At 31.7% G+C, this 26,557-nt stretch overlaps 1 protein-coding gene across 2 annotated transcripts in view; it reads right to left on the bottom strand.

Moving 5' to 3' along the window:
- Window positions 1–25,751, bottom strand: part of LOC115880255 (CUGBP Elav-like family member 1) — an 863,877-nt gene extending 838,126 nt beyond the window's left edge. Inside the window, exons 1-2 of one of the 2 annotated variants that reach the window (XM_030897433.1) lie at window positions 25,487–25,751; window positions 21,692–22,220 (exon numbers count right to left, since the gene is read on the bottom strand). In XM_030897433.1, the coding sequence (XP_030753293.1) occupies window positions 21,692–21,846 (155 nt within the window). In that variant the 5' untranslated portion in view covers window positions 21,847–22,220; window positions 25,487–25,751. The remainder of the gene's footprint in view (window positions 1–21,691; window positions 22,221–25,486) is intronic. The other variant, XM_030897434.1, reaches the window with a different exon arrangement.
- Window positions 25,752–26,557: the final 806 nt, after the last annotated feature.

Below are 26,557 nucleotides of genomic sequence, written 5' to 3'. Positions count from 1 at the left end.
TTTCAAAGATGTATTATTTTCTTTTGCATCAAACGGCGATGATTCTCCTATCAAACTTAACCTATAAGTTAAATGGGGTGCTGATGGTAGTGGTGGTTAGGCTAGCAGAACTTAGGAAGCAGAACCATTCTGCTTCCCAATTGGAAACCAATTTAAAGCGGAACTCAAGAACTTAGGAGACATCCGTAACCTAGAATGGGAATCCTCCAACGGTTTCTGTCAAGTCACACGAAGAAATTTCTCAGAACTTACCCAACTCAGAACAGACTGAGAAATAATCGAAGATTTTCATTATTTGAAGTAAGAACAATTATCTCCTCAACGAACACCTCAGTAGATTGAATCTAAGAAACAACGGCAAATGTAGATTTTCTGAGGAAAATGGGGAAACACCAGAATGAAGAAAGAACACCACAAAAACCATTCGTGCCATGAACTTTGGTACGACTGATATCGGACATGGAGAACTAACCTCTGTAAAACAGTCTCAGATACTGGCATTTATCAAAGCCCTGAGACTTTGCCCTTTGATATGTTACAAACCATATACACTATTCAAAACAATTATCGCATATTTGAAAATGAAAATCATTATTACATATTTCTAAAGGAAGCATTAATTTTTCTGCTTTCTCTTGCGGTTTTTTTTTTGGATAATTAGGCTAAGCGCTGATATGCAATTTTTAATTGGGCGACTATTTAGTTGCAAAATTGTAAACAATACATTCCTATGGAGCCGATCTAAAAAATTCCAAGTGTCTTGTTTTTCGAATTAATATTTTTGTTTAGAAAGTATGCAATAATTGTTTTGAGTAGTTTATTTATGCAAAGCAGTAAAATACCTAAAAAAAATATAGGGAAGGTTAACATACACAATTTAAAATTATTTTGAGTATACGGGTGATGAACAGAGTATGGTTAAACCGAATAAGCAACAATGGGCTTATTCTGTGATACTACTATGAGAAAAAAAATTGAAAACAAAGTGCATGTACTAAGTTTTTTGTTGTGTTTAATTTGTAAACTTTCTAGCTCAATAACCAATTACTGAAATGAAATCGAATAATAAATCACGTTTTCTAGTTACTAAACACGGTTATTCATATCGAGCACTGATTTTCCTTTGGAAATTCGCTTACTTATCGACAAGCGCCATCTTCTGGCACGAACGAGTTCATTCGCTCCAGCTTTATTCTTCGCTGAAATTACGCGAGCTTAAGCAAACGAATTCCTGTGTCGCTCCTGCCCGTTCTTAATTTAAAGGCGCCTTTATATTATTAGAGAGTCCCATATCGACCCATAACTCTTAAGAAAGTAATAGATAATGTCTAACAAAGAATTTTAAACGAAGACCTAAAAGAAACCTTACAAAGACCCGGTAACATGTTCTGAAAATGAAAATAAGTAAAAAAGCTCGTAGAAATGTCCTAAAATGCTTAGTTTCGGAGATACAGGATGTAGAAATTTCATTTTTATTTCGAATTTTTCCAAATAATTTCTGAAATGGTGTCTGAAGGTGTGTGTTTTTTAACATAAGAATTTCGATTTCGATGTCAATATGTCTTATACTTGTAGTAGGTGCTACCTGCATATTTTTTTTATCAGTTTAGTAGGAAAAACATTGATATCGAAAACAAATTTCTCACGCTCAAAAATCTTCCAGACGTCAATTTTCATCCAAATACCGACATTAGTTCAGAAATTATTTGGAAAAAATCGAAATAAATATCAAACCTCTACACCCTGTATCTCCGAAATGAACCATTTTAGAACATACATTTAAAGGCAAATTAAAATAACTTTTGTTGCACATCATAATACGACCACCAGCAAACTCCATAAGACGACGCATGGTGTCATTGATGACGTGCAACCAAAGTTGTTCCAATTTCCCTATATATGATTTTTTTACTTATTTTTATCTCCAGAATATACTACTGAAGTTTCCCGAATATAATTTGGACTACCCTGCATTTCGCAAAAAACAACCTTCAGTCAATTAGACTGGACCGACAAAGGATTAAAAATAGATGGAGAATATCTTAACCATCTAAGATTCGCAAATGACATAGTCCTAATAGTCAATAGTCCTGAAGAACTACAAACACAAATTAAGGAACTAAATACAGCCAGCAATAAAGTAGAATTCATCATCAAAATGAATTTAGCAAAAACTAAAATAATTTACAACAAACTAGTAGACAGAAAAGACATTCTAATAAATAACACAAAACTGGAAATAGTAGAAGAATACATATATTTGGGAGAACTAATACACAGCTCGGGATTTCTACTACCAGAAATCAACCGAAGAATTAAGTTAGCAAGGAGTACTTATGGAAGAAACTCAATCATATTTAAATCTAGAATGCCACTTAATCTAAAGACGAAAACATTCGAGCAATGTGTACTGCCAGGCATGACCTATGCATGCAAAAATCTGGATACATAAAACGAACATTATAAGGAATGGAAATTATACTCAATGGAACGAAATATGCTGGGAATAACCAAGGAGGAACAAAGAGGGACCATAAAAGAATAGAGTGGTTACGACAAAAGACCCAGGTCATAGATGTCATCCACAGAGTCAAATCCCTCAAATGGCAATGTGCAGAATACCTGGCAAGAAGGAGAGACAACACATGGACCACAAAAATTACGGCACGAGGAATTAAGAGACCTAGAGAAAAACCAAACCTGAGATGGGACCATGATATTAGAAAAATTAGTACGGATAACTTGGGACCGCATAGCCAACAATAGACAACAAGGGATCCAACTACAAAGGGAGGATCTAAATATGTGAGGGAGGCTACCCCATAATTGAAAGTGGTTCAATAAGCTGAGAATGATGATGATGATGACTTTTATTTTGATTTTTGTACAGGGTGAGTCAACGATAGAGTAAAGTCCATTATCTCATTTGTTTCAAGGTTTACAAAAAAATGTTTAATATAAAAGTTACAGGGATAGTTAAGATACACATTTTATAATTATTATAGAGTATACAAGGTGCTTCAAAAAAGTGTGGCGGCTATAACATATGTTTTTTTAAATGCAACAACCTATTTTTTATTTTATTTTTAGATTCTGCGTAAAATTCCATAATTTTTTTTATATATAATGTTATATACCTAAAATTAATAGTTTTTGTAATATTTCAATTTATTTAAACAAATGTTAAATTGCAGTGTGGTAAAAAATTGTCAGTGGTGCTATTGTTTCTGATGTTAGTACCAAAATTTGGTAGGAGAGTTTTATAGAGATGAAAAAAAAGATATATGTAAAGATATTTAAGTTAAATGATACAGGGTGTTCAAAATATATATCTGAATTTCAACTACTTAAAATTAAAAAATCTCAATTTTTTTAAATGGGACACCCTATATATTATCATCTTTTCTGATAGATTTTACAAAACTCTTCAACTTTTATTAAGTATGTCATATACGTATTTTTAATTGTTTGCGATTTATTCCCATTTTTTCTATTTTTACCCATATTTTTAATACAATTACCCTATAAAATCATAGTTGCCATGACAAAACAAAACTCTTTATTACTTGCCTTTAAGAAGTAGCTTCATAATTAGTTACAATTGCTGGTATTAGTTAAAATTAATTAACTTTACTCAAATAAACTAAATCGCAGTAGTGAATTTCTTGTGTATTTCTATATTATGATAAATGACACTTGGAATTTTTCGTCGAGGCGAAGAGCCACAGATTAGCGTAATACTAGATTACCTAATTGCTAAAGACTACTGATATAGGAATTTTCTTCGACATACAGTAAAGTTTTTTCTCGTAGTAATTCTGGTTTATAAATTTGGTAAACCCAATTTACTACTGCCGCGAAACCGTCCCATTACACACTGAAGATGTTTTCTAGATAATATACATCTATTCTTATAGTAGTTAGCAAAGTACTATATAATATATAGTACTGAACCAAAAAATGCGGTTTTCTAGGGTTGTCCGTGTATATCAGTCACATTGACTAATTCATTTGAAGAAAATCTGTAACTATTACTTCTACCATTTATACTTATTACAACAGATTAAACTAAAATTCAAATTTTGTTCTTAACTTGCTTAACGGACATGAAATTGTGATAATTATTACTTTTTGTCATGGCAACTATGATGTTATAGCGCAATTGTATTAAAAATATAGATAAACATAGAAAAAAATGGAATAAATCGCGAACTAATAAAAATAGGTATATGACATACTTAATAAAAGTTGAAGAGTTTTGTAAAATCTATTAGAAAAAATTATAATATATAGGGTGTACCATTTAAAAAAATTGAAATTTCTTAATTTTAAGTAGTTGAAATTCATAAATATATTTTGAACACCCTGTAGCATTTAACTAAAATATCTTAACATATATCTTCTTTTTAATCTCTATAGAACTATCATACCAAGTTTTGGTATTCCACCTTCAGAAACAATGGTACTACTGGCAATTTTTTACCACACTGCAATTTAACATTTGTTTAAACAAATTTAAATATTTCAAAAACTGTTAATTTTAGGTATATAACATTATATATAAAAAAATTATAAAATTTTACGCAGAATCTAAAAATAAAATAAAAAATAGGGTGTTGCATTTAAAAAAACATATGTTATATCCACCACACTTTTTTGAAGCACCCTGTATACTCTATAATAATTTTAAAATGTGTATCTTAATCTTCCCTATAACTTTTATATTAAATATTTTTTGGTAAACCTCGAAACAAATGAGATAATGGACTTTACTCTATCGTTGACTCACCCTGTACTTATCTATTCGTTCATTATAATTTTGGCATTATTCCAGTTTATTTTATATCCTGTGGATCATGAGTGTTGAACACTTGATGAAGGGAACTTGAGGGAAAGGGATGAAGGGAACATTTTAGGAAACTCTATGCTTTAACATTGTGTTTAAAAAAAATGTGCTTAAAACTTTGTGTTCTTTCAAAATAGTTTTATTTTATCTCGAAACATCAATCATCTCAAACAAATCAATTCTTCCATGCCCCTTCTCCGATCTTAACTTAAACTCGCTTTTATACTACTAGATAATTTTAGTATCGTACCGTAACTCTTCAGTAAGTAATAGACAATGCATAATAAAGAATTATACAGGAAAACTTAATAGAAACTAAACAATAACTTACCGATTATTATCATATTTTATTTTCTTCATCTTTTCTGAAACTATCAATTACACGTGTAATGTAAGCTAAAGTAATCGTAAAACCATTTTCGATACACTTGATCAACTTTGAGTGACAAGCGAAAGCGACAACGCTGTCGTCAGATTGTGATGGATTTATGAGATGAATCTTGATATAAAATTGGGAAACAATATATTTATTATATCATTTTTTAAATATTTTTACGTTTCATTTTTTATTTAAAAATTAATATTTTGGTAATTCATTTATTTATTAGACAATAGTGACTAACACTCTCAGTCGAAATATTTAAATTTAAGGCAGCAGCTACTAATCTACAAATCGAAATAAGTAGAAACTTCAATTTCAAAAAAACTTTGAAAGTGGTATAATGTCCTTATCAGTCTTATCAAAACTTACTTCTCTGATTGCAGTCAAGGGTAATAAAGACCTTTAATGTCACGTTCTCATTCAAAATAGTTTATTAGGAAAGCTACAAGCTCTTTGCTTCGACTGTTTAAATTTTTCGGCATATTTTCAAAACACAATATGAGAAATGAAATACAAAAACTAGAAAATTTTGTTTTTAAAAGAACTCTTTGTGCCTAAAAGTATAATTATTTTTAAAAAAGACTATGAAAATCGACAAAAAAACGTGAATTATTCCCAAAGATTCAACAACTACACGATATTATACAAAATAATGACTGACAACGTCGCTAATCGCGGTGCAATATGACCAACATGGCGATAATAAAAATCGCTTTAAACTAATTTTTGCAGCTTTAATCAAAATAAAATATCTGTTACAATCATTTGTCCTATGAAGTAAAATGAAGAACTGCTCGGTATCTTAAATTATACAACAAATTTAAACATTTTTACCAAAATTTCATTTAGTCAGGTTTATAAGCTTTAGTGTCAATTTCGATATAATTGATGACGTGTATAGGAAATTCCTTTGCGATTGCCTGTATTATTACTTGTAAGTGAGTTGTATAGATATATAGATAATAATTTAAAATTCAACTGGTAATTAAATTAAAGCTTTACCAAACAGACAACCAAACAGCACAATCATTTCTATGTTTCTTACTATATAATATTTGACATACAATCCTGAATATTACAATTTCAACCTAATTATCTTAAGAGCTTTACTTCTCACTCGCGAATGCACGTATAACTGGAAATAACACATAAATCCTTCAGAGGATCTTACAGCAGAAACCTGGATACATTCAATTTGATACACTCTACATGCTACGGTAATAATGTAGCTTTGAATATTCCATTTGGACTAAAAATAGAAAATGCGACACCAGGTGTAAGAGGACGATGCAAGAACGCGTTAAATTGAATCCTATTATCTGACTGAATGCCTCCTAGTTTGTGGAGCACGCAATTTGGAATATTTACGATATAAATGATTATTTGAGAGATGTATAATAGATATACATGTTCACTATATTCATCACTTCAGATGTATTAAATAAATCTTTAAATTATGACTCTGTTTAAATACAAATTTATCTTACCAACAAAAAAAACGTTTTAAAAGCCAAAACGGAAAACTAAAATAAGAAAGCTTGAAACGTTTTTTGCAGGTACTTTTATTTTACCTTTATTGTACTGGCTCAAATTATTAATATAGTGGATTGTAGATTTAGGAGAAGAAAAGTTACTCGCCGTGAGATTTATTGTGCCCCCCTTTCTTGAGTTATAACTCATCAACATCTGAGATGGTTTTACAGAGATTAGTTCCCCATATTCCATATCAATCGTACCAAAGTTTATGGCACGAATAGTTGTCGAGTCGCCGCACTCAGTGATGAGGTATTCTGGTGTTTAACCATTTTCTCCCCAGAATCTACATTCGCCGTTGTTTCTTAGCTTCAATATACTGAAATGTTCATTGAAGAGACAGTGTCCTGTTAAAACCCTCTTAAAATCCGAAGATTGTCCTTATTAAATCAAAGAAAATCTTTGATTTCTCCCGACCAGAAATTCTGACAAAATTTCTTTGACTGTCTTAGACCGTTGGAGTATTCCCATTCCAGGTTACGAATGGAATCTTCAATGTTCTTGAGTTCCGCTTTAAGTTAGTTTCGACAAGGGGAGCAGAACAGTTAGTGGAGTATTCGCTCCTTTTTTAACTAGATTACTTTTTCATGACCTTCTACCATTCGATGCGAGAGTAGTAGTACAGATACAGGGTACAGAGTAGGAAGACCTCCTACTCTGTTTTATTTGTTTAGGATCTCTAGGGATTCTTTAACCAACTTCGAATTGATAGTTACTGAATTATTATTGTATGCCCAAAGGTAGAATTCTGTCAGTTACGAATTCCAACTCATTACTTTGTCCTATTGTAGCTATAACGTGACAATGTGGGGGACGACTTAGGTAGAAATATCTCTCCTAGAAATTGTTTTGTTGCAAGAAGAATTTAAATGAAGTTAACTAGATCAAATTAAGTAGTCATATTATAGGAATATCCATCTTAATAATTAACTTATTCTTCTTAATTCGCCATCTTAGCCATCTTAGGTTCGCAGTCGATATTGTCTTGCTGAGCACCGACATTCAAGAACTGAACACCATGCTAAAGGAGCTAAAAGAACAATCCGAAAAAATTGGCCTTAAAATGAACTTGAAGAAGACCAAGATAATGAGCAACAATATCCATAACATTATCGTAGACAACGTTATTATTGAAAACGTAGACCATTATATAACATATATAATATATTTAGGTCATAAAATCAAGCTGGGTAAAGAGAACCAAAATACGGAGATCAAATGCAGGATCCATTTGGCATAGGTAGCATTGGAAATATGAGCGATATTTTCAAGGATAAAAAGGTGATCATCAACCTAAAGAAAAACGCTTACGACAGCTGCATCCTACCTGTGCTTACGTATGGCTTAGAGGCAATCACCCGAAAAACAACAGAACAACTGCGAGTTGCACAAAAAGACATAGAAAGAATCATGTTGGGAGTCACTATGAGGGAAAAAATGCGGAACACCCACATACGCCAAAAAACAAAACTAATAGATGTTGTTAAAATAGTGGCAAGTCTGAAGTGGCAATGGATAGGACATGTGGCAAGACCGGATCCAGACCGATGGCACCACAAAGTAATTTTATGGAGACCTAGGGGAACAACAAGAAGTGTGGGCCGACCAAAAAAGAGATGGGTCGATGATGTCAGAGCAGTGGCAGAAAGACAGGCAGTGGCAGGAGATCGCGAAGCATGGAAAACACTGGATGGAACTAAGCTGAGAAAGAGATTATAGGAATTAACTCATTAAAATTATAAATTTCATAAGTTACCAGAAAGAAAAGTTTATTTTTTAAAATTAAAATAAGCAAAATAAAACACTAATTCAACACAATACACCAAAAAGTAAAGTAAATATTTCAAGTTAACGTCTTCTTTTTTCTACTAGGGCTAATCTGGACGGGGCCTACTTTGTTTACGCGGAATCTGAACCGCGGTCCTCGGCCATATCATGGTCAATGGCCTACCGACTTGGCAATCGACTCTTACTCATGAGATATCCGATCTCATCCGGCCTCGAACCGACGTGAATGAGCAATATGTGTCAATAGATTTTACACTTTTGCCTTTACTGGACAACAGCACGATACAGAGTTTCGAACCGGTCACCCGTCCATCCACTAGTATCGCCTTACGTCGCTTAACTTCGGTGTTCTAATGGGAACCGGTGTTTCCACGTAGCTGCGCCGTTGCCCACAATATACCAAAACATTTTACTTTAGCGTTTTGCTATCCATGTTGGCATCATCAGCAGATGATTAAAACTAAACTAGTGAGGATTGTTTAGTTTTAACCATCTGTTGATAATGCTAACATGGTTAGCAAAACGCGCGTCCATTACAAAAGTAAGGTGTTTTGGTGTATTGTGGTGAATTAGTGTTTTATTTTGCTATTGTAACATGTAGTTCCAAACCCCAACTGTAATCACTAGAAAAATTAGAAGAATGCTTTTAACTGAAGCTTATTAACCGGCTTTATGAAGTTCGCAGCCAGGGATATTTAAGATTTTGTCCACTTTCAAGACTTATTTTGTTTTAAAATTAGATTCCTTAAAGAAGTTCTTCTTTGTTTTCTTTATTTTTTGTCTAATAGAATCGCTGTGATGTGTCAGATATGTTAGTTTTTCAAAAGAGAATAATACTTTTTTGTTTAAAATATGTTTCAAAATAATGAAGAGTAGTATAAAAACTGACTAGATTGTTGACTAAATGTTATTTTTATGTTATATTTTGTTCTTGATACATAATACACGATTATTTTTATTACCTATTTCTTATTATATTGAGATTAGCTATGTAAATATTTCTGAAGCACAATTCACATTTTTAATAAAATATAGGTCAAACAAGATATTTGTTTAATGCACTTTAACTTGTACTTTTTCTGATTTTATACAGGATGATCCAATAATAAAGGACCTCGAATGTAACTGAGCAATCATCAATATAATTGATAATGAGGTTATAATATTAGTAGAAAATCACCCTTTCCCGTAGTACTTGCATTATATACCATTAAGTAAGATTTAAATATATGTTATAACATAGTCCAGTAAAATCATGAACCTCTGTTCTACTAACTCATTATTTAAACTAATTCCTTTAAAAAATATTCGGATTTTGGTTATAGATCTTCAGTTTAGTTAGCCACGTTCAAAGAAGAGCAAAGCAGATTATTTGTTTAAATATTCGAACTATTTAAATTAATATCTTCTCTCTTTTTATTAGTTTAGTACACACTTACTTGAAAGTATCTCGCATCAAAAGACTTTCCTTAATTTGGGCGATATTTAGCTTAAAGAATTAAAAACGGTATATCCAACTTAAATTAATATTTTAGATCATTAACTTAGTAAGAACAATAGCTAATAATAATATAGTAATAGAATAATTAAGCTAAAAATAAAACACCTGGTGTAAGCAAGACAAGAAAAGTGGTGCACTTAATTGAATTTTATTACCTTAGCTTCATAAAGTTTGTGATCGGCAACTTCCAGACTTCCCCCCAGTTCAAGATTGATTTAATTATAAAAATCGATTCATTACGTAAATTAATGCTTTTTTCTTCAGCTTGATTTTTTCACTTTAATCGTATCGTAGCGCGTTGTCTTTGTCCTTAAAAGAAGACCGAGGATTCGTCGTGTCAAAGAGAAGAGTCCGCTTTGTTTGAAATTACATTTTCCTAATTGCACAGAAAACAGAATAAGGGTTAGTACAATAAATAAAGGAAAACTGACTGTAGAATTTTAAATAAAGAGTAATTCTTTGTTACATAGACAAATACTTCAATGTGTTTGGATTATACCTTTAAATTAAAGTAAGATTTTCTATATCTTGATATCTTTCATGATTTATATGGCTTTATATACCCTCTTATGGAAAAAAATATATCAAATTTTGCTATAATAACTTTTTTTTAAACAAAAAGTTTCGATGGAAAGAGAATGTATAGAAGTAGATACGCAATTCTCTTTATTATTGCATCCTAATTCATTTATTCATATTTTACATTAATTTAAGTTTAATTTAGATTTTAGTTTTATTATTTCATTTTATTCCATTATGATTATAAGTGGATCTATTATGTAAAAATATTCTCCTTCATTTCTGATCAGAGTTCAAAATTTCAGTTATTATTTGGCCACACTGTATAATTTTAAAAGAAAAAGCATTATTATTACACAACTAAAAAGAGTAGATAATAGAAAAGAAAGCAGCATTTGTTCCGTTTCATTCTATTCATTAATAGAAGAGCAGATAAAAAAAAACGATTTAACTACAGAAATAAGACCTTAATTTAACAATCTCATTTGAGTCTGTGTGTTTCCTTCTTTATATCTCTATGTAATTACGTTAACTTAAATTTAAATAAAACGAGCTAAGTCTTCATTCCACTGCCTCTAGGCGGTTTTTAAAAAATACAAATAAATAAAGGAAATGGAAAAAACAATGTAAAGATGGAGAAACAACAAAAGAAAAAAAGGATTCCAGAAAGGCTTGATTATGAATTAGGTTAAATTTCAAGTGCTCAAGTCAAAAGCTTTATAAAATTCTCTTAGTCAAATAATAAAATTAAATATAGTGCATTTGTATTCGCCTCTTGCTCTTTACATTATGTGTTTTGCTCATTGTACATATTGTACAGTAATTGTATAAAAGCAATTATTTTAATTATTAAATTTAATGATATGATTTAAACGTCAATTGTTTTATATACAAAAAAAGAGCTCTAAAAGTCTAAAATTGACTGGTTATATTTCCCACTTATTTCTGTCCTTCGACTTTATTCTCCACCCATTAACTCTTATCCATCTCAAGTCCTCTTCAACAACCCTTTTCCATCTGGTTCTCGGTCTACTCCTCCTTCTCTTTACACCTATTTCACGTCTCATTATCATTTTAGGAACTGCTGTTCCAGCCATCTCAGTCTTTGTTCTATTATCTATCTCATTGTTTATCTTCTTTCCTCCAGATCTTCCTCAGTATTTTCCTTTCCCAAATCTCTAGCCTCTAATTTTCGGTCGTATTAAACGTCTACGTTTCAGATGCATATATTACTATTGGTTGTATCTGGTTGTATATTAGCATTGTAATATTAGCATTCTTTGGTACATTGGCACTGTTAGACGTCTAAAGATGTTCTTGCTTATAATAAATCTCTGAAGTGCATTTACACATCTATTTCCTGACATTATTCTTGACACAATTTTCTGGGTTACATTTGACTTCCCTCAAAATACAGTTCCTAGATATGTGAATATATCTACTTCCTCTATAACTTGTACCGATTCGCTCTCTCGAATGTATTTGTGGACATCTTCCCCTCTCAAAATCCCTATCTGACCACTCCAGAAACTTAGTTTTCTTCCCATTAAACATTAAGCGCTTGTTTTGCAAATGTTTTATATTTAGGTTCAAATTATTTGTATTCCTCTTTATTTGAATCTTGCACTTATTCAGTCAGAACAGCCATACCGAAACTTCAATACCCGATCAATATTTTGTTGTTTAATTTATAACTAAACAAATGTCTGCAGACAATATTAATACAAATACCGTGTAGTATAAATAGTATCAGTAAAATAATATTATACAGGGTGAGTTTCCTACGATGTTCTCTATGGGTATCTCGGAAACCACTGGAAATAGACAGTCGGTTAAATGGGGAAAGAATTGCAGTTTTGTGGGGTCATAAATATGCGCCTTTCAGATTTTTGAAAAAGTTCATGGCTTACTAGATATTTCGAAAAAAAAACAAATTTCGGCTATTTTAAAAATTGTCCCTAATTCCATTATAAGCTATTTTAGACAAAAAGTTTTGAGATAAAAGTTGTAGATAATCACATCCTTAATGAGACTGTCTTCCGTTTTTTTTTCTAAAGCCTGTCATTTTTAAGATATGACACAAACATGTTTTTTTTTAAATGAAAACCATAGCTGACCACGACTTCATAAAAAGTGCCATTTTTTAAGCTTTTTAATGATATAAGCTATAATATCTTTTCTTCGAAAAATTACTGAGTTATAGCCAATTCTTATCATTTTTAAACAATTTCACTTAGTTAGCCATGGAAACAAGTTCAATCGCCGTTGGTTTCAGAAATGTGAAGCGGTCACATCCAAACTGTAAATTAAAATAAACAAAAAGTGTAAATATGAATTTTTCAAATGAAGAAAAGCGTGTAGATATTCAAGAGAGATAGATACAACGCGTATCGATACAACGCGCATCAACAACATGACTTACATTATGACACACCACCCCCCACCCCCCATAATGAAAGAAATGATAAAAATTATTTATATCATAATTATACAAACGCAGGGATAGGAAGAGGTGGACTAATTGCATGGGCCTCCTCGATCACCTGATCTATCCATTTTAAATTTTTTTATGTGGTATAGTTAACAATAAGGTTTACAAAAGAACTTATGAATTAAGAGAGGCACTCGAAGTGGCGGTACGAGAAAAGTTTAATTAAGTCGACCGGTCCTTCTGTGAGAATAGGTAGTAATTCAGTTTTAAAAAGATGCAACTCAAAACAATGGTGGATTTTTTCAACATTTTCTAAAATGACTTAAAGTGTATGTAGTGATATTATTTTTTAAGTTCTAGTTTGTGTAATGTAAATTGTAAAGAACCGTTTAGTAATATATTCTGACTTTTTATAAGTTATAAATCATAACAGAATAAGAATACCATGCAATCTAAGTGAAATTAGTCAAGAAAGATAAGAATTGACTTTAACTAAATTTAACTTTTCTAACATATCTGGAAAACCGTTCTCTAAAAAACGTAACAGTCACCGGTCAACATATCCTCAAAAATGTATGATCAAGAAAAGTTGAACCAATAACCCTATACGCTTTTCTTCATTTGAAAAATTCATATTTGCAATTTTTGTTTATTTTAATTTACAAAATTTGGATGTGACAGCTTTACATTTATGAGAGCAAAGACGATTAAACTTGTTTCCATGACTAACTCAGTGAAATTGTTTAAAAATGATAAGAATTGGTTATAACTCAGTAATTTTTCGAAGAAAACACATTGTCATAGCCAACTATGGTTTCTATTTAAAAAAATATGTTTGTGTCATATGTCAAAAATGACAGGCTTTAGAAAAAAAAACGGAGGACACAGTCTTATTAAGGATGTGATTATCTACAACTTTTATCTAAAATTTTTTTGTCTAAAATAGGTTATAATGGAATTAGGGACAATTTTTAAAATAGCCGAAATTTGTTTTTTTTTTTCGAAATATCTACTTAGTAAGCCATGAACTTTTTCAAAAATCTGAAAGGCGCATATTTATGACCCCACAAAACTGCAATTCTTTCCCCATTTAACCGACTCTCTATCTCCAGTAGTTTCCGAGATACCCATAGACAACATCGTAGGAAACCTGTATAGACTCCATGTTTCTAAATCACGAAAGCATTTATATTTTTCCGCCTTACATTAGGCGCTCCCGTTAATATTTCCTTCATCCTAGCGAAATAATTCAATTTTCTGTTTATAAATACAAGTCGTATTTAAAAAGAAACAATATGCCTGAAACTGAGCGAAGTCTCAATTGCCGTCAGCGGAGAGCTTTATGAAGCTTTCAGACGGATAATAACGTTCAATCCGAAGCATTTTTATTCGTCTTTTGTACGGCATTCATTTTTATCATTTCTTCTTCCTGGTGATACACTTAAATCTGCTATTTATAAATGTAGCAAGTCGGAGGAAATATCTTTAAAACTGAGCAAAGTATCAGATGTCGTTACTAGCGAGTTTTATAAAGTTTTCAATCATTTAATAATGTTCAGTTTAAAGAACTTTATATTGTCTTTCTTGGATTATCTGTTTCAATTTAGTGCTGATATAATTTTTAATAATAATAATACGTACATTTATTTACAGATTTGCATTTTGATTTCTAAAACATATTGGCATGAAGAATCTCAAGAGTTTAAATTTACACAATACGACAATCACAGAGAATGAGACTTATTAGATCGGGACTCAAAATTTCAAATGAACAAAACTATTAAAAAGCTATTTCCCTATAATTAATTAATCAACAATTTGTGAAAAATCGTTTAGTGCAGTCCATTTTACACTTAATATTAATTGCCAATGTTAGTTGTTTATTACATAAAAATGTTTAATTCATCATTAACATATTTATTATTAGAATCACAAAAAATCAGACAGAAACATACTTATTATTTTATTATTTAAAAATTGCTGGCATAAAAAGTATTTTAATTTGGTAAATATAATAATATGAATTTTTAGAAATTAATTGAGTAATCAATCGCAGTACAATTAATACCATCAAAAATACATCCTCATCTGGGACCGACGGGCTAACTTTAAAAATGTTTTTGAATCTGCCAGAAAGCACTCTGAATCACCTAACTACTTTAATAAACATGTCATTCCAAAATGGTATTTTTCCAAATTGTCTTAAGATGGCAATAATAATTCCTCTGCATAAAGGAGGAGACAAAGATGAAGCTTCTAACTATCGCCCAATTGCAAACCTTCCAACGCTATGTAAGATCATAGAAAGGTTGGTTAAAAGAAGGCTGGTATCTTTTCTGTTTAAGTACAAAATACTTACTGAACATCAATTTGGATTTCTAAGCAACAAGTCCACAAATGACGCTATGTTTTCCCTCCTTAATAAAGTTTACTCCAGCCTAAATAACCATCATTCTACAGGAACAATTTTCTGTGATTTCTCAAAGGCGTTCGACTGTTAAATCATAAGATCCTAATTAATAAACTACAGCACTGTGTGTTCAGGGGAACATCTCTCAAATGGTTTAAATCGTATCTGAGCAACAGAAGTCAACTTGTGAGGGTGGATACCACGTTGTCTTCTAGCAAGCCAATAGAATGTGGAGTACCACAAGGCTCAGTACTAGGCCCTATTTTGTTTCTTCTTTTTATTAACGACATTGCTAACATAAATATCAGTGGCAAAATATGTCTTTTTGCGGACGACACTAGCTTCACTTGGAGCAACAAGGACGTCACGGCACTTCAGAAGATTATATCAAATGACTTAATCAGCATTAAATCTTGGTCCGATTCGAACCTCCTCAGTCTCAACATTTCTAAAACTAAAGCTTTGTCGTATAAAAACTCGCTGCAGCCTTTTGTACTTAACAACACCACCATTGACGTCGTAAAATCTGTAAAATTCTTAGGGCTTGTTGTAGACAATTCTCTGGAATGGGACATGCATATCGAAGCTTTATCGAAAAAATTGAGCTCTGCCTGTTTTGCATTAAGATCTGTTTCTAAGGAGCTTAACTTGTCAATGGCTAGATTTGTTTATTATGCACTTTTTGAGTCGCACCTCAGGTATGCCCTTCCATTCTGGGGTACGTGTTGTGCGACTCAATTTGACCGCATTTTCAAGCTCCAGAAGAGAGCTGTTCGATATTCACTGGGACTAAACAGCAGAACTCATTGCCAGGACTTTTTTAAAAAATTAAAAATATTAACTCTTCCTTCCTTATTTATATTTGAATCCGTTTGCCTAATACGTAAGCATGTATCAGTTTCTCAAGAAAGGCCATCTCACACTTATCCACTCAGGAACTCGGAGCAAGATCTTTATCTACCTACCCCACGCTCAGAGTTAGTTAAAAGTTCTATATTTTACAACCCGAAAAAAATGCACAATCACCTGCCATTTGAAATCAAATCCATAACATCATTTTCTTCATTTCGCAAAGCATTGAACTCTTATTTACTAGACAGGGCTTTCTACGCCGTAAATGAATTTATATTTTGATAATCGAATTTGATCTTGTAAACACTGGTCTAATGTTTGCAATTGATATATTTACCAATGACACCGAAATAAATTTATTTAGAGGTCATTGATATTTACTATAAACTAACTATTGTATTGACCGACAAAGTACTAAACACACGCATATCTCATAAGGTTAAATTATACTAGTTGCCGGATTGGGTTTGCGTTTTTTAGGCAAAATTTAAAATCTACTGAAACAAACATACTGACCAGTTGTGATTCAGCAGAGTAGCAAGTGTGTCTACTACAGAGTAGCAAGTGATTCTATCTCCAACCATTACGAGTGGAGAATCAATAATCTATCCTCTTCAAAAAGTCTAGTAGAATGTAGAATGTAGAATATTTAGGAAGGGAGTTAATCACCGCGACCTTACTGACCTATTGTGTCTTCCCCTTTCTTGAGAGCGAGTGATAACTTTGTTTTGATTCCCATTTGGAAAACAGAACGTTTCTGCTCCAGTTAGTGGAGTGTTTGCTCCTTTTCTAGCTAGATCATTTGCTTCTTCATTGCCTTCTATCCCTTGGTGAGCAGGCACCCAGAGTAGGAGGACTTTATTTTCTTTGCCTAATTTGTTGAGCTTCTCTAGGCATCATTTGACCAAACTTCGAATTGACGGTTACTGAGTTGATCGCGTTTAGTGCTGCTTGACTATCGAATAGGATGGATTTCCTGTTTTCGATAGTTCCTAAGATAATTTACCTAATAAAAAAAAACCTAAGATAAATTTTACACATCTCTCGATAGCGTAAATTTCTGCCTGAAGGACACTGGGATGGGTGCCTATTGGTTCGGAGTATTTAATTTTCGGCCCAAATACTCCTATCCCTGCTTTTATTTTGGAAGCATCAGTATACCACGTTATGGTATGGTCTTTTACATGCTTAGTAAGCGTTTTTTCCTTCCAATCCTTTTTATTACTCAATACTAAATATTTTTGAATATTATTTTTATTTTTTTTATTCTTTGACATTGTAAACATTTATAAATGTTTATTTTAAACAATAAGACTGACAATATTATTTGTATAATGTTTTGTATTATTTTTTGTTTGTGTACCTTGTTTGTTTACTTTGTTTGTTTACTTTACCTTTGTCTACAAATTGTAAATTTTTTTGACAATAAAGGCATTTATTATTATTATTATTAATTTAAATAATTCCCTTTAAAGTAAAACAAACAAGTAGACGTATACAAAGTAAAAAGTATCATTACCAAAGTAAAAATGAACTGTATGGGCGCTTCTATATCAATGAAACGATGCAAATACGTATGCCATCAATCATTTTTGGCATGGCAACCTCGGTTTGTAGTCGTTAATAATGTTTTCGACGATTTAAAGAAAAGAGAAAAATACATGTCAGACTTAACGGGTATATTAATTTGCAAATCTTTCTATTTTAAAAATAAACACACAGATTATTTTTACGATGCACGTAATTTAATATATCACATAATTTAAATTTAACTAAGAAATTAAGATTAACTGAGTAGATTTTTCTAATTGCTAAAAATAGATCATAATCAATATATTTTCCTATAATTATATTAAATAATTTGTGAAATTTAAAAAAAATTAAGATCATATATAACTACTAGCGTCTACCAGCGACTTCGTTCGCATCGAATTAATCATTTGTAATGGTGATGATAAAGCAAAGCAAGAATTTCCATTAACATACAAACTGGATAAAACTTTCTCACATTTATGTCAGCATGAGAAAAAACAATATGGCGATATTATTATATAACTTTGGTAATATTTGAGGGGTAGTTTCATCTCGTTGGAATTTGACTTTCGAAAAATCCGTTTGCCAAAAATAAGCTTTTTACGTCAAGCAGTTTAAGCAGAATCGTGGTTAAGAAATGACCCAACTATTAGGAACACTGTATGATTTTTAAAAAAATTTCAAAATATGTAAAAAAACCAAATAAATTATGCTTGTTCAAGCGTTTTCCCGAAAGATTAACCGTTTCTTAAATAACAAATATTGTAATATTTGAGGGACGTTTTCACTCTCTTGGAATTTGAGATTCGAGAAACCCCTCCTTATCGAACCTCTACACCCAACAGTCAATCCGTTTACCAAAAATCAGCTTTAAACGTCAAGCAGTTTAAGCAGAATCGTGATTACTCAATGGTCATATTTTATGAAACACCCTGTATAAATTTATAAAAAATCTTAAAATATGTAAAACAACAAAATAAAATATACGTGTTGAAGAGTTTTTCCGAAAAAGTTACCGGTTTTTAAATAAAAAATATTTTAATATTTGACGGATAGTTTTACCCTCTTGTAATTTGAGATTCGAGTAACCCCTCCTTATCGAACCTCTACACCCCACAGTCAATCCGTTTGCCAAAAATCAGCTTTAAAAGTCAAGCAGTTTAAGCAGGATCGTGATTAATCAATGACCAGATTTTTCGAAACATTTTTAAAAAATCCTAAAATATGTAAAAAACAAAATAAAATATACGTGTTTAAGCGTTTTTTCAGAAACTTGACCGTTTTTGAAATAAAAAATATTGCAATATTTGAGGGGTGGTTTAACCCTCTTGGAACTGGAATTTCGAAAAATCCCTTCTTATCGAACCTCTACACCCTAGAATCAACCTGTATGCCAAAATTGAGCTTCTTACGTTGAGTGGTTTGAGCAGGATCGTGATTAATCAGTATGTCAATCATTTAAGGATTTTATATATTAGTATAGATAGATAAGATTTCATACTTATAAAAATTAAAAGTTTATCTCATCTCTATATTTCATATTTTTAGTGGGTAAAAATCTTTGCTGCCTTAATCCAAAGGAGACTAATTATTATCAGCAGTTTTAGTGTTTACAAAAAAAAATAACAAACTCATAACTAGCTTCCTGAGTTAATCTCAGTCTAGGTTTAGGGTGTCTCACTTGGCTAAAAAATGTGCATGTACTGCCAAAATATCATTTTACTGCCAAGCGACTGCCAATGATAGCAAAGAAGACTGCCTATGACTGCCATGTAATTACTATAGGCGACTGCCGTAAGACTGCCAAGAAAATTTGACACATTGTGGAATTGTTTAACCAAGTAAGGAATTTATAAAACATTAAACAATTAAGCTGTGCCTTTTCTCGATAATTTGTTTTTGACTCATCTCAATCAATAGCCTTATCTTTATTGGAGATATTAGCCTTTGAAGAAGGCAGTAACAATTTACAGCAAGTTTAACATTAAAAGGATGACTATTCTTTTTATCCTCATCATCCCATCCACGAATTAGTGGTTATTGTTTTTCTAATGTCACTGTCTTTGGTGGTAGTTACACTAACAGGGTTGATTTTGAGCCCAGAAGTCGATGCTTTTACCATGCTTAACTAAAGTAACAGTAGTCGATACCCCCAAGTTCTGGACGTAAAACCATTTCCCACTTCTTAATGGCAGTAACATTACGAAAACAGTATACACACTATATCAACACAACTATGAAGTGTTGATGAGGACCAAAAGCAAAGGCATGCTTTCAATGCTAAAATTGCTGTAACTCGTTACTGTCTAATTAAAAAAAAAAACAAATATCTGCAATAAAGATACAACCATAAAGATTAATTAAAAAAAATTGTGTGCCCTCTGTGCGCATATTTGAAGTGAAACATCTTACTAACAGCTATTAAATTGGAGGATTTCAAGGACATGTTTGAAAAGTAACATATAATGCTGTTTTAATAGAAACATTGTTTTCAATTTATTTTTGTAATCTGTACATTTTCTGTTTCCTGCTTTGTTTCCTTAATACCTTGCAAATTTTGTGATATACTGCTCAAAATATACACTTTTATGCAAATGCCTAATAATGTTAAGGTTTAAATTTATTTAAGAAGAGAAAAAATTTTGAACCTAACTTCGTCGGCGGGATAGCCCTGGCCATTAAACCAATATACTACTACTAACTTAACTTCGTATTTAGGTATAGTGGTTTAGAGTAATTTTGTTAAATTATACGAATATTCTCGTTTATTATTGGTTGGAAATAAATATGACGATGTCCTCCAATGAAAATGCCAGTTGCTTAACTCTAATAATTCTAATTCTGAGCTAGCAAATGAGTTAAATGCTTTATTTAGACCGTTATTCAGAAGCTACAAAAATATACTTGAAAATTTACTTCCCAGCACACAACTAGAGGATATTGGTAAACAGGTATAGTATCAACTTTTTTATAATGCTCTTCTTAGCTTTAAATCAAATGTCTTTTGGTGTTTGCGCAATCCTTACCACTTTTTTTCTCGCTAGCTCGTGCGTCAAAGCATGGTCAAGGTCATAACGTGTCAAGGCCGTGGTGTGTCATGGCCTTGAATTTTTACCCCATCAGGCGTAAATTAAGTTTTGCTTCAAAAAACACACTATCGAGAAAAGGTCTTTTTAAGTTCCTGAGTTTGTTAATTCCACTGGGCGTTTTAAACTTTCGCCCAAATAACAATTTGGTTTTTCTCTATAAAACATTTTATTCAGTGCAATTAAAATATTAAAGGCCACCAACTGAAGATAGTAATGAATTCAATATCTGTATTTTCACTCCAAAATATACAAATAATTTTGTGAGACTATTTCCTTCAATACAATCATTACTTAATTGATTATATTTACTGTGACTTTTTCCTTTTCTTGTATTCAGTTCCTGGCCAAAAATACATAAATAAAGACCATAAAAGAAACATATAAATCAGAACTAAAGGCCCTTGAATACTGAATACTCACTAGCCCAAATACTTTTGGGAGTTTTGACTAGTAAATAATCTAAATGAAAAATCAAATTGAGGTCACTGTCACAGAATTCAATCAATAATACTCGCGAATTCATCGAGTAGTCATCTAGTTTTGTAGTCTCTATAAATGCACAATGATATTTTTCACTATATTTCAATTGTTCACTTTATATATCAATGTCAGATTCATTAGATAATAATAATTTCGAAATATGTTTTACTAGCCTTTATACTTCTGAACCATTAATATTTCTTGCTTTGCAAGCTTTGCATATTAATAAACAAAATTAAAAACATCTATTATATCATCTACGATAACGGAATCCTTGGAACCATGCACGAAAGAAGAGAAAAAAAACGCATGCGTCACCGAACTCACCTTGTCGAACTGGCGGCGTTGCCTTGCTTCAGGTAGGGATGCACCCTGTTGGCGTTGGTGTCCAGCAGGTTCTGCTGCTGCTGTGGACTGCCCTGGGCATTGGACGAGGCACCTGGAGATAGTTTACCGGCTAGCGCGTCCAACGAGTGCAACATATTTTCGTCGTCGTTCGAAAACACAAGCAAAACTGATCCCGAGATTATAAAAAAACGATATTCAACACACTAACACTCACTCGCGTTTACAAGCACCTGTACGCGACACACTGAGCGCCGAACGGTGAATCTCGACTGATAAGATAAGAGATAACGAACGGAGTTTTATCATAAGTTATTACGGCACATATCGTGTTTTATCTTTATCTTTTTTGTTTCGCTGATGGGCTCTCTTTCCCTCTTCCGATGGTAGTGTGAATATTTAGCAGCTGGTAGTAGATTCTAATTGCAGTGTTGAATTTTTGTTGGATGGTTGAGTGATGGTGACGTTGTTCAGGTATTGGCAACTGGATTTGTATTTTTTGTTCTGAAGCCTTAAAAGATAGATAATAGTTAGAAAAAAATTATGAACAGAAGAGTGATATTTTTATTGTGATAGAAGTAAAACCTCTTGAATCTAAAATCATATCCGAAAAAAAACTTATTGCAAATGACGCATGGTATAACATAGATTGAGTTTTAATATAATTCTGTTTGGTTTCCGTTGGACTTTTATCTACTATAGGACTAGATATTTCATTAAAGTTATATTATACCTAGTGGTGCATCATCGGTGGAAATATAGGAAATCCTATGCAAATTTTGAAAACCCTATTGTGATTCCCTGTTAATTTTACATCGAAGTGGTAAATAGTTTTTCAAAGGTCTGGGTATGCTGAATTATTTATACGGATATATACGGATATGATTTGCTTCAGAATGGTTACTCTGCAAAATCACTCGACAATATTATATCCAATTACAAGGCTGGCTCATTGGTGTGCCACCCTGAGGAGGATGCTCCCTCTCTCTCTTGACGATTCCATATGTCAAAGGAAATAGCTAAAAAAAGGAATAGCTAGGTAGTATAAAATTAAAACCGTTTTAAATCTGGGACTACTCTAAGAAGTATCCTAACAAACACAAAACCGGAATCATCAAAACAAGAGAAAGAGTGCATCTACCAGATATCTCTGGAATGCAGTGAGTCGTATATTGGAGAAACAAAATGTCTTCTACATGTACCACTTGACAAACATAAAAAACATACGCAAAGAAGTGAAACAATGAAGTCGGGCACTGCAGATTATGTGTGGTCCAAGCACCACAACATACAATGGTCGGAAGACTGGGTTGTCCACAATGCATCCCATTGGAAAAAGCGCAAATTTAAAGAGGCCGTATTCATATTTAGCAATAACAAAAACCTTTAGCAATCCAAGTATGGAAATTTCAACAATATGGCAACCACTCATAAAACGCTCCAATGCAGGTATTCTCAGTGGGCAACCTCATGCTTGACTGTACTCAACTTCTTCACGGGCTCTAGTACTCGTATACAGGGTGTTTCAAAAAACATGTGCCATCTCTCATGGGGAGATTACTCACGTAAAAATAAGATTTATTTTTCATATTAACATAGGTCCGATTCTGGTTTGTTTCGTAGTTACAGGGTGTTAAAGCCTTAATATTTTTTTGATTTATTATAATTTTCTTCCAAGTACTTTTAGTGTTTCGAATGAAATTTTGAGGGTAAAAGTTGCTATAAATGCGACATATTTTAAAGCTAAAAAACTGTCGACATATTCACTAGGGCCGTGCATATGGGTTATCAATAGAATATTTTTCTAACAAAATCATGTAGGCCACTGACTTTTTTTTCTGGTGTTAGCGAAATAGTATAAGCAGTTTAACTCCGATTTATAGTTGTCTCTTGATATTTTGTCGATTTCGGCCTCCTTGATGAGATAAACGCAATTTTATTAATATGCCTTAACCAAATCTAATAACAACCTTTAAAAAATTTAATATAAGTACTCATTGATTCCTCATCAAAAAAATATAAAAAAGTTCCTATAAACATGGGTATGGAAATGCATAGTTGCAGGATGTTAAAAATTTTTAAAATTAGGTTTTTTGTAATTATCTTAAATACCATTATTTTTTGGACTATTATAATTAATAATAACTAATAGTAATAATATTTAACAATAAATTAGGTAAATTACATAATTTATTAATTTTATTTTTATTTTTATTTTATTAACTGTGGTTAATAAAATTGCGTTTATCTCATCAAGAAGGCCGAATTGGATAAAATATCAAGAGATAACTTTTAATTGGCATTAAACGACCTACATAATTTTTGATATCAAAAGAAAAAGTCAGTGGCGCACAGGTTTTTTTTGAAAAATATTTCAGTGATAACCTATAGGCATGTCCCTGATAAATTTATCGATACTTTTTTAGCATTAAAATATGTAACACTTATAGTAACTTTTACCCTTAAAATTTCATTCGAATAGCTAAAAGTATTTGGAAGAAAGTTATAATAAATCGAAAAATTATTCAGACTTTAACACCCTGTAGCTATGAAACAAAGCAGAATCGGACCTATGTTGATATGAAAAATAAATCTTATTTTTACGTGAGGAATCTCCCCACGAGGCATGGTACATATTTTTTGAAACACCCTGTATAAGCTCGGTAGTTTTAGAATTTAGATCAGTTCACACTTGAAACACATGAAACATTGTGTAAGTAAAATAATTAAAGACAATGAAAGTCCGAAATTATTTTAGTTTCAATACTGTTGTCTACCACATTCAAATTAACTTAAGGTATGTTGACATTTGCCTGGTTTTGCTTTGTTACCTGTTCAGTTTTAATTTAAAAATAAATGCAGTTTTTGTTAAATTCTGCATACGCAGACTTTTAGAAACATCTTTTTGATTTTGCTGTAGCATCAAAAGGGGACATTTGGACAGTTTAAAATTTGCATGGGATTTCTTATGTGTCCAATGATGGATATATCCAAATATATACAGGGTGGGTCCTAAATAACTGCTAATATTTTTAGGGGTAATATATTTCGACCCTAGAAACAAGATTATGAGTTTTTTTTTGCGATTTTTTTTAAATTTCGAATTTTTTGGAATATTTGTTTAGATTTTAGTTAAAATGCATAATGTGTTGATAATATGGCAACATAGGTAGTATGTTGCCATATGATCCAGTGATTCTCAAAATTTTAGCATAAAATATTCTTTTTGGAATTTTTTTATAGCAAAATAACTCGGTTATTTTGGATTTATTTCAAAAACGGTAAAGAGAAAATATGTTTCTTTTATCGAGATTTACCAGCCTTGGAGATATTTGCACTTATTTAAGACTCACCCTGTATAAATTATTGCTGAAAATTATTGCCGAATATATAAAATCGCTGATGAAAAAAACGAATACAGGCTAAAATCTGCAAAATTAAAAAGCATTTAAGAAAATGTATGATTAAAAATCGTTTTAAAAACAACCTTTTTTAAAGCAGTAATATTTATTTTACATTGTTTTATTATAATAGCTCATGATAAACTCTGTAAGTTATGGAATAATTTGGAATTGATTATACAAGGTGTTCAAAAAATGCACTGCTAATCTTAAACAATATGAAAAAACTTCCTATAAACATGTGTTTTAAAACGCATTCTTCAAAAAATCACCTCATGAAATTTCGAACGCCCTGTATATTAATATTCAATTATGGTTTTAACAGAAAACAATTTAAACACTACTCAATCTACATAGTATTATAGTCCAAACCTACTATTTATACTGTCGTTTCCTCTTTGGTCGCCGAAACACACGGCCACTGCATCCGCCACATGGTTCACCACAACAATAAATAAATGAAAATAAAAGCGACACAAACGAAAAATTAAAACACACTGTCAACAACTACGGCGACGTTGACGATGGTGTCTGCACGTCGACAAAAATCAACTAAAAAATTCAAACAACACGAGAAGGAATTGTATTGTACTGTATGTATGTATGGGATAGAGCGATTGCTTGCTAGGAGCACACGATTCAAAGCCTGAAAGAAAAGAAGCACATGGGTTAATTGTACCGTCAATCGCAAAACGCGCCAATCGAGATTTTTTTTGGTTAAAATTTCTGTTGTTTAGCGCATCAGCGGATATATTTTATTTCGTCCAACACTACACAGACTGTGGGGGTGTACGAGGGAAAGTGTTGACACACTTTCGAGCGTACACTCAAGCGGGGCAAAGACAGACGACACGGAACGATCAAATAGGAACTAATTATAGCAAATAAAATGTCTTATATGGCACAGCTCTTGTTTATTTATATTTCTTTTAATTTTAATAAAATTTTTCATTATTTTTATAGTTTATGATTCTTAAATTAAGATTACTAGGAGATTAGTTTACTAGGAGAAAATTTCTCCTTTATATGGATTTTATATTAACGTTCATTTATATGGAACATTAATTACAGTTTAGATAAAAACGACTGATATTAAATAGGGTTCACAAGTGAATTGGCAAAGTCCTAGAAATTATGGAGAAAATGAGAGTTAAAGTTTTTTAATGTTAATTAAAATAAAACAAGCTGGAGAAGAAAACTTGACATAATGCTTTATTATATTTTAATATTGTCTATTAATAGTTTTTTATTCGATTTTTATAAAAATTATGGTATATAGGCGGGATAAAGGAAAAAAAACCTTTCATGTGTTGTCTTTTATAGTGTGTTACGTTACGTTTATTTGAAATGATGATATTTTTCTTCTTCGTGCAGTTTCATTAAGATTAACAACATGTCAGATATCTAACTATTTGTAAAAAAACAGCCTAACTTATTGATGTAGTAA

Source organism: Sitophilus oryzae, unplaced genomic scaffold (assembly GCF_002938485.1).
Source record: "Sitophilus oryzae breed Bouriz unplaced genomic scaffold, Soryzae_2.0 scaffold_1620_pilon_pilon, whole genome shotgun sequence".
Taxonomy (NCBI): domain Eukaryota; kingdom Metazoa; phylum Arthropoda; class Insecta; order Coleoptera; family Curculionidae; genus Sitophilus; species Sitophilus oryzae.
This window is presented reverse-complemented; position numbering and strand designations above follow the sequence as displayed.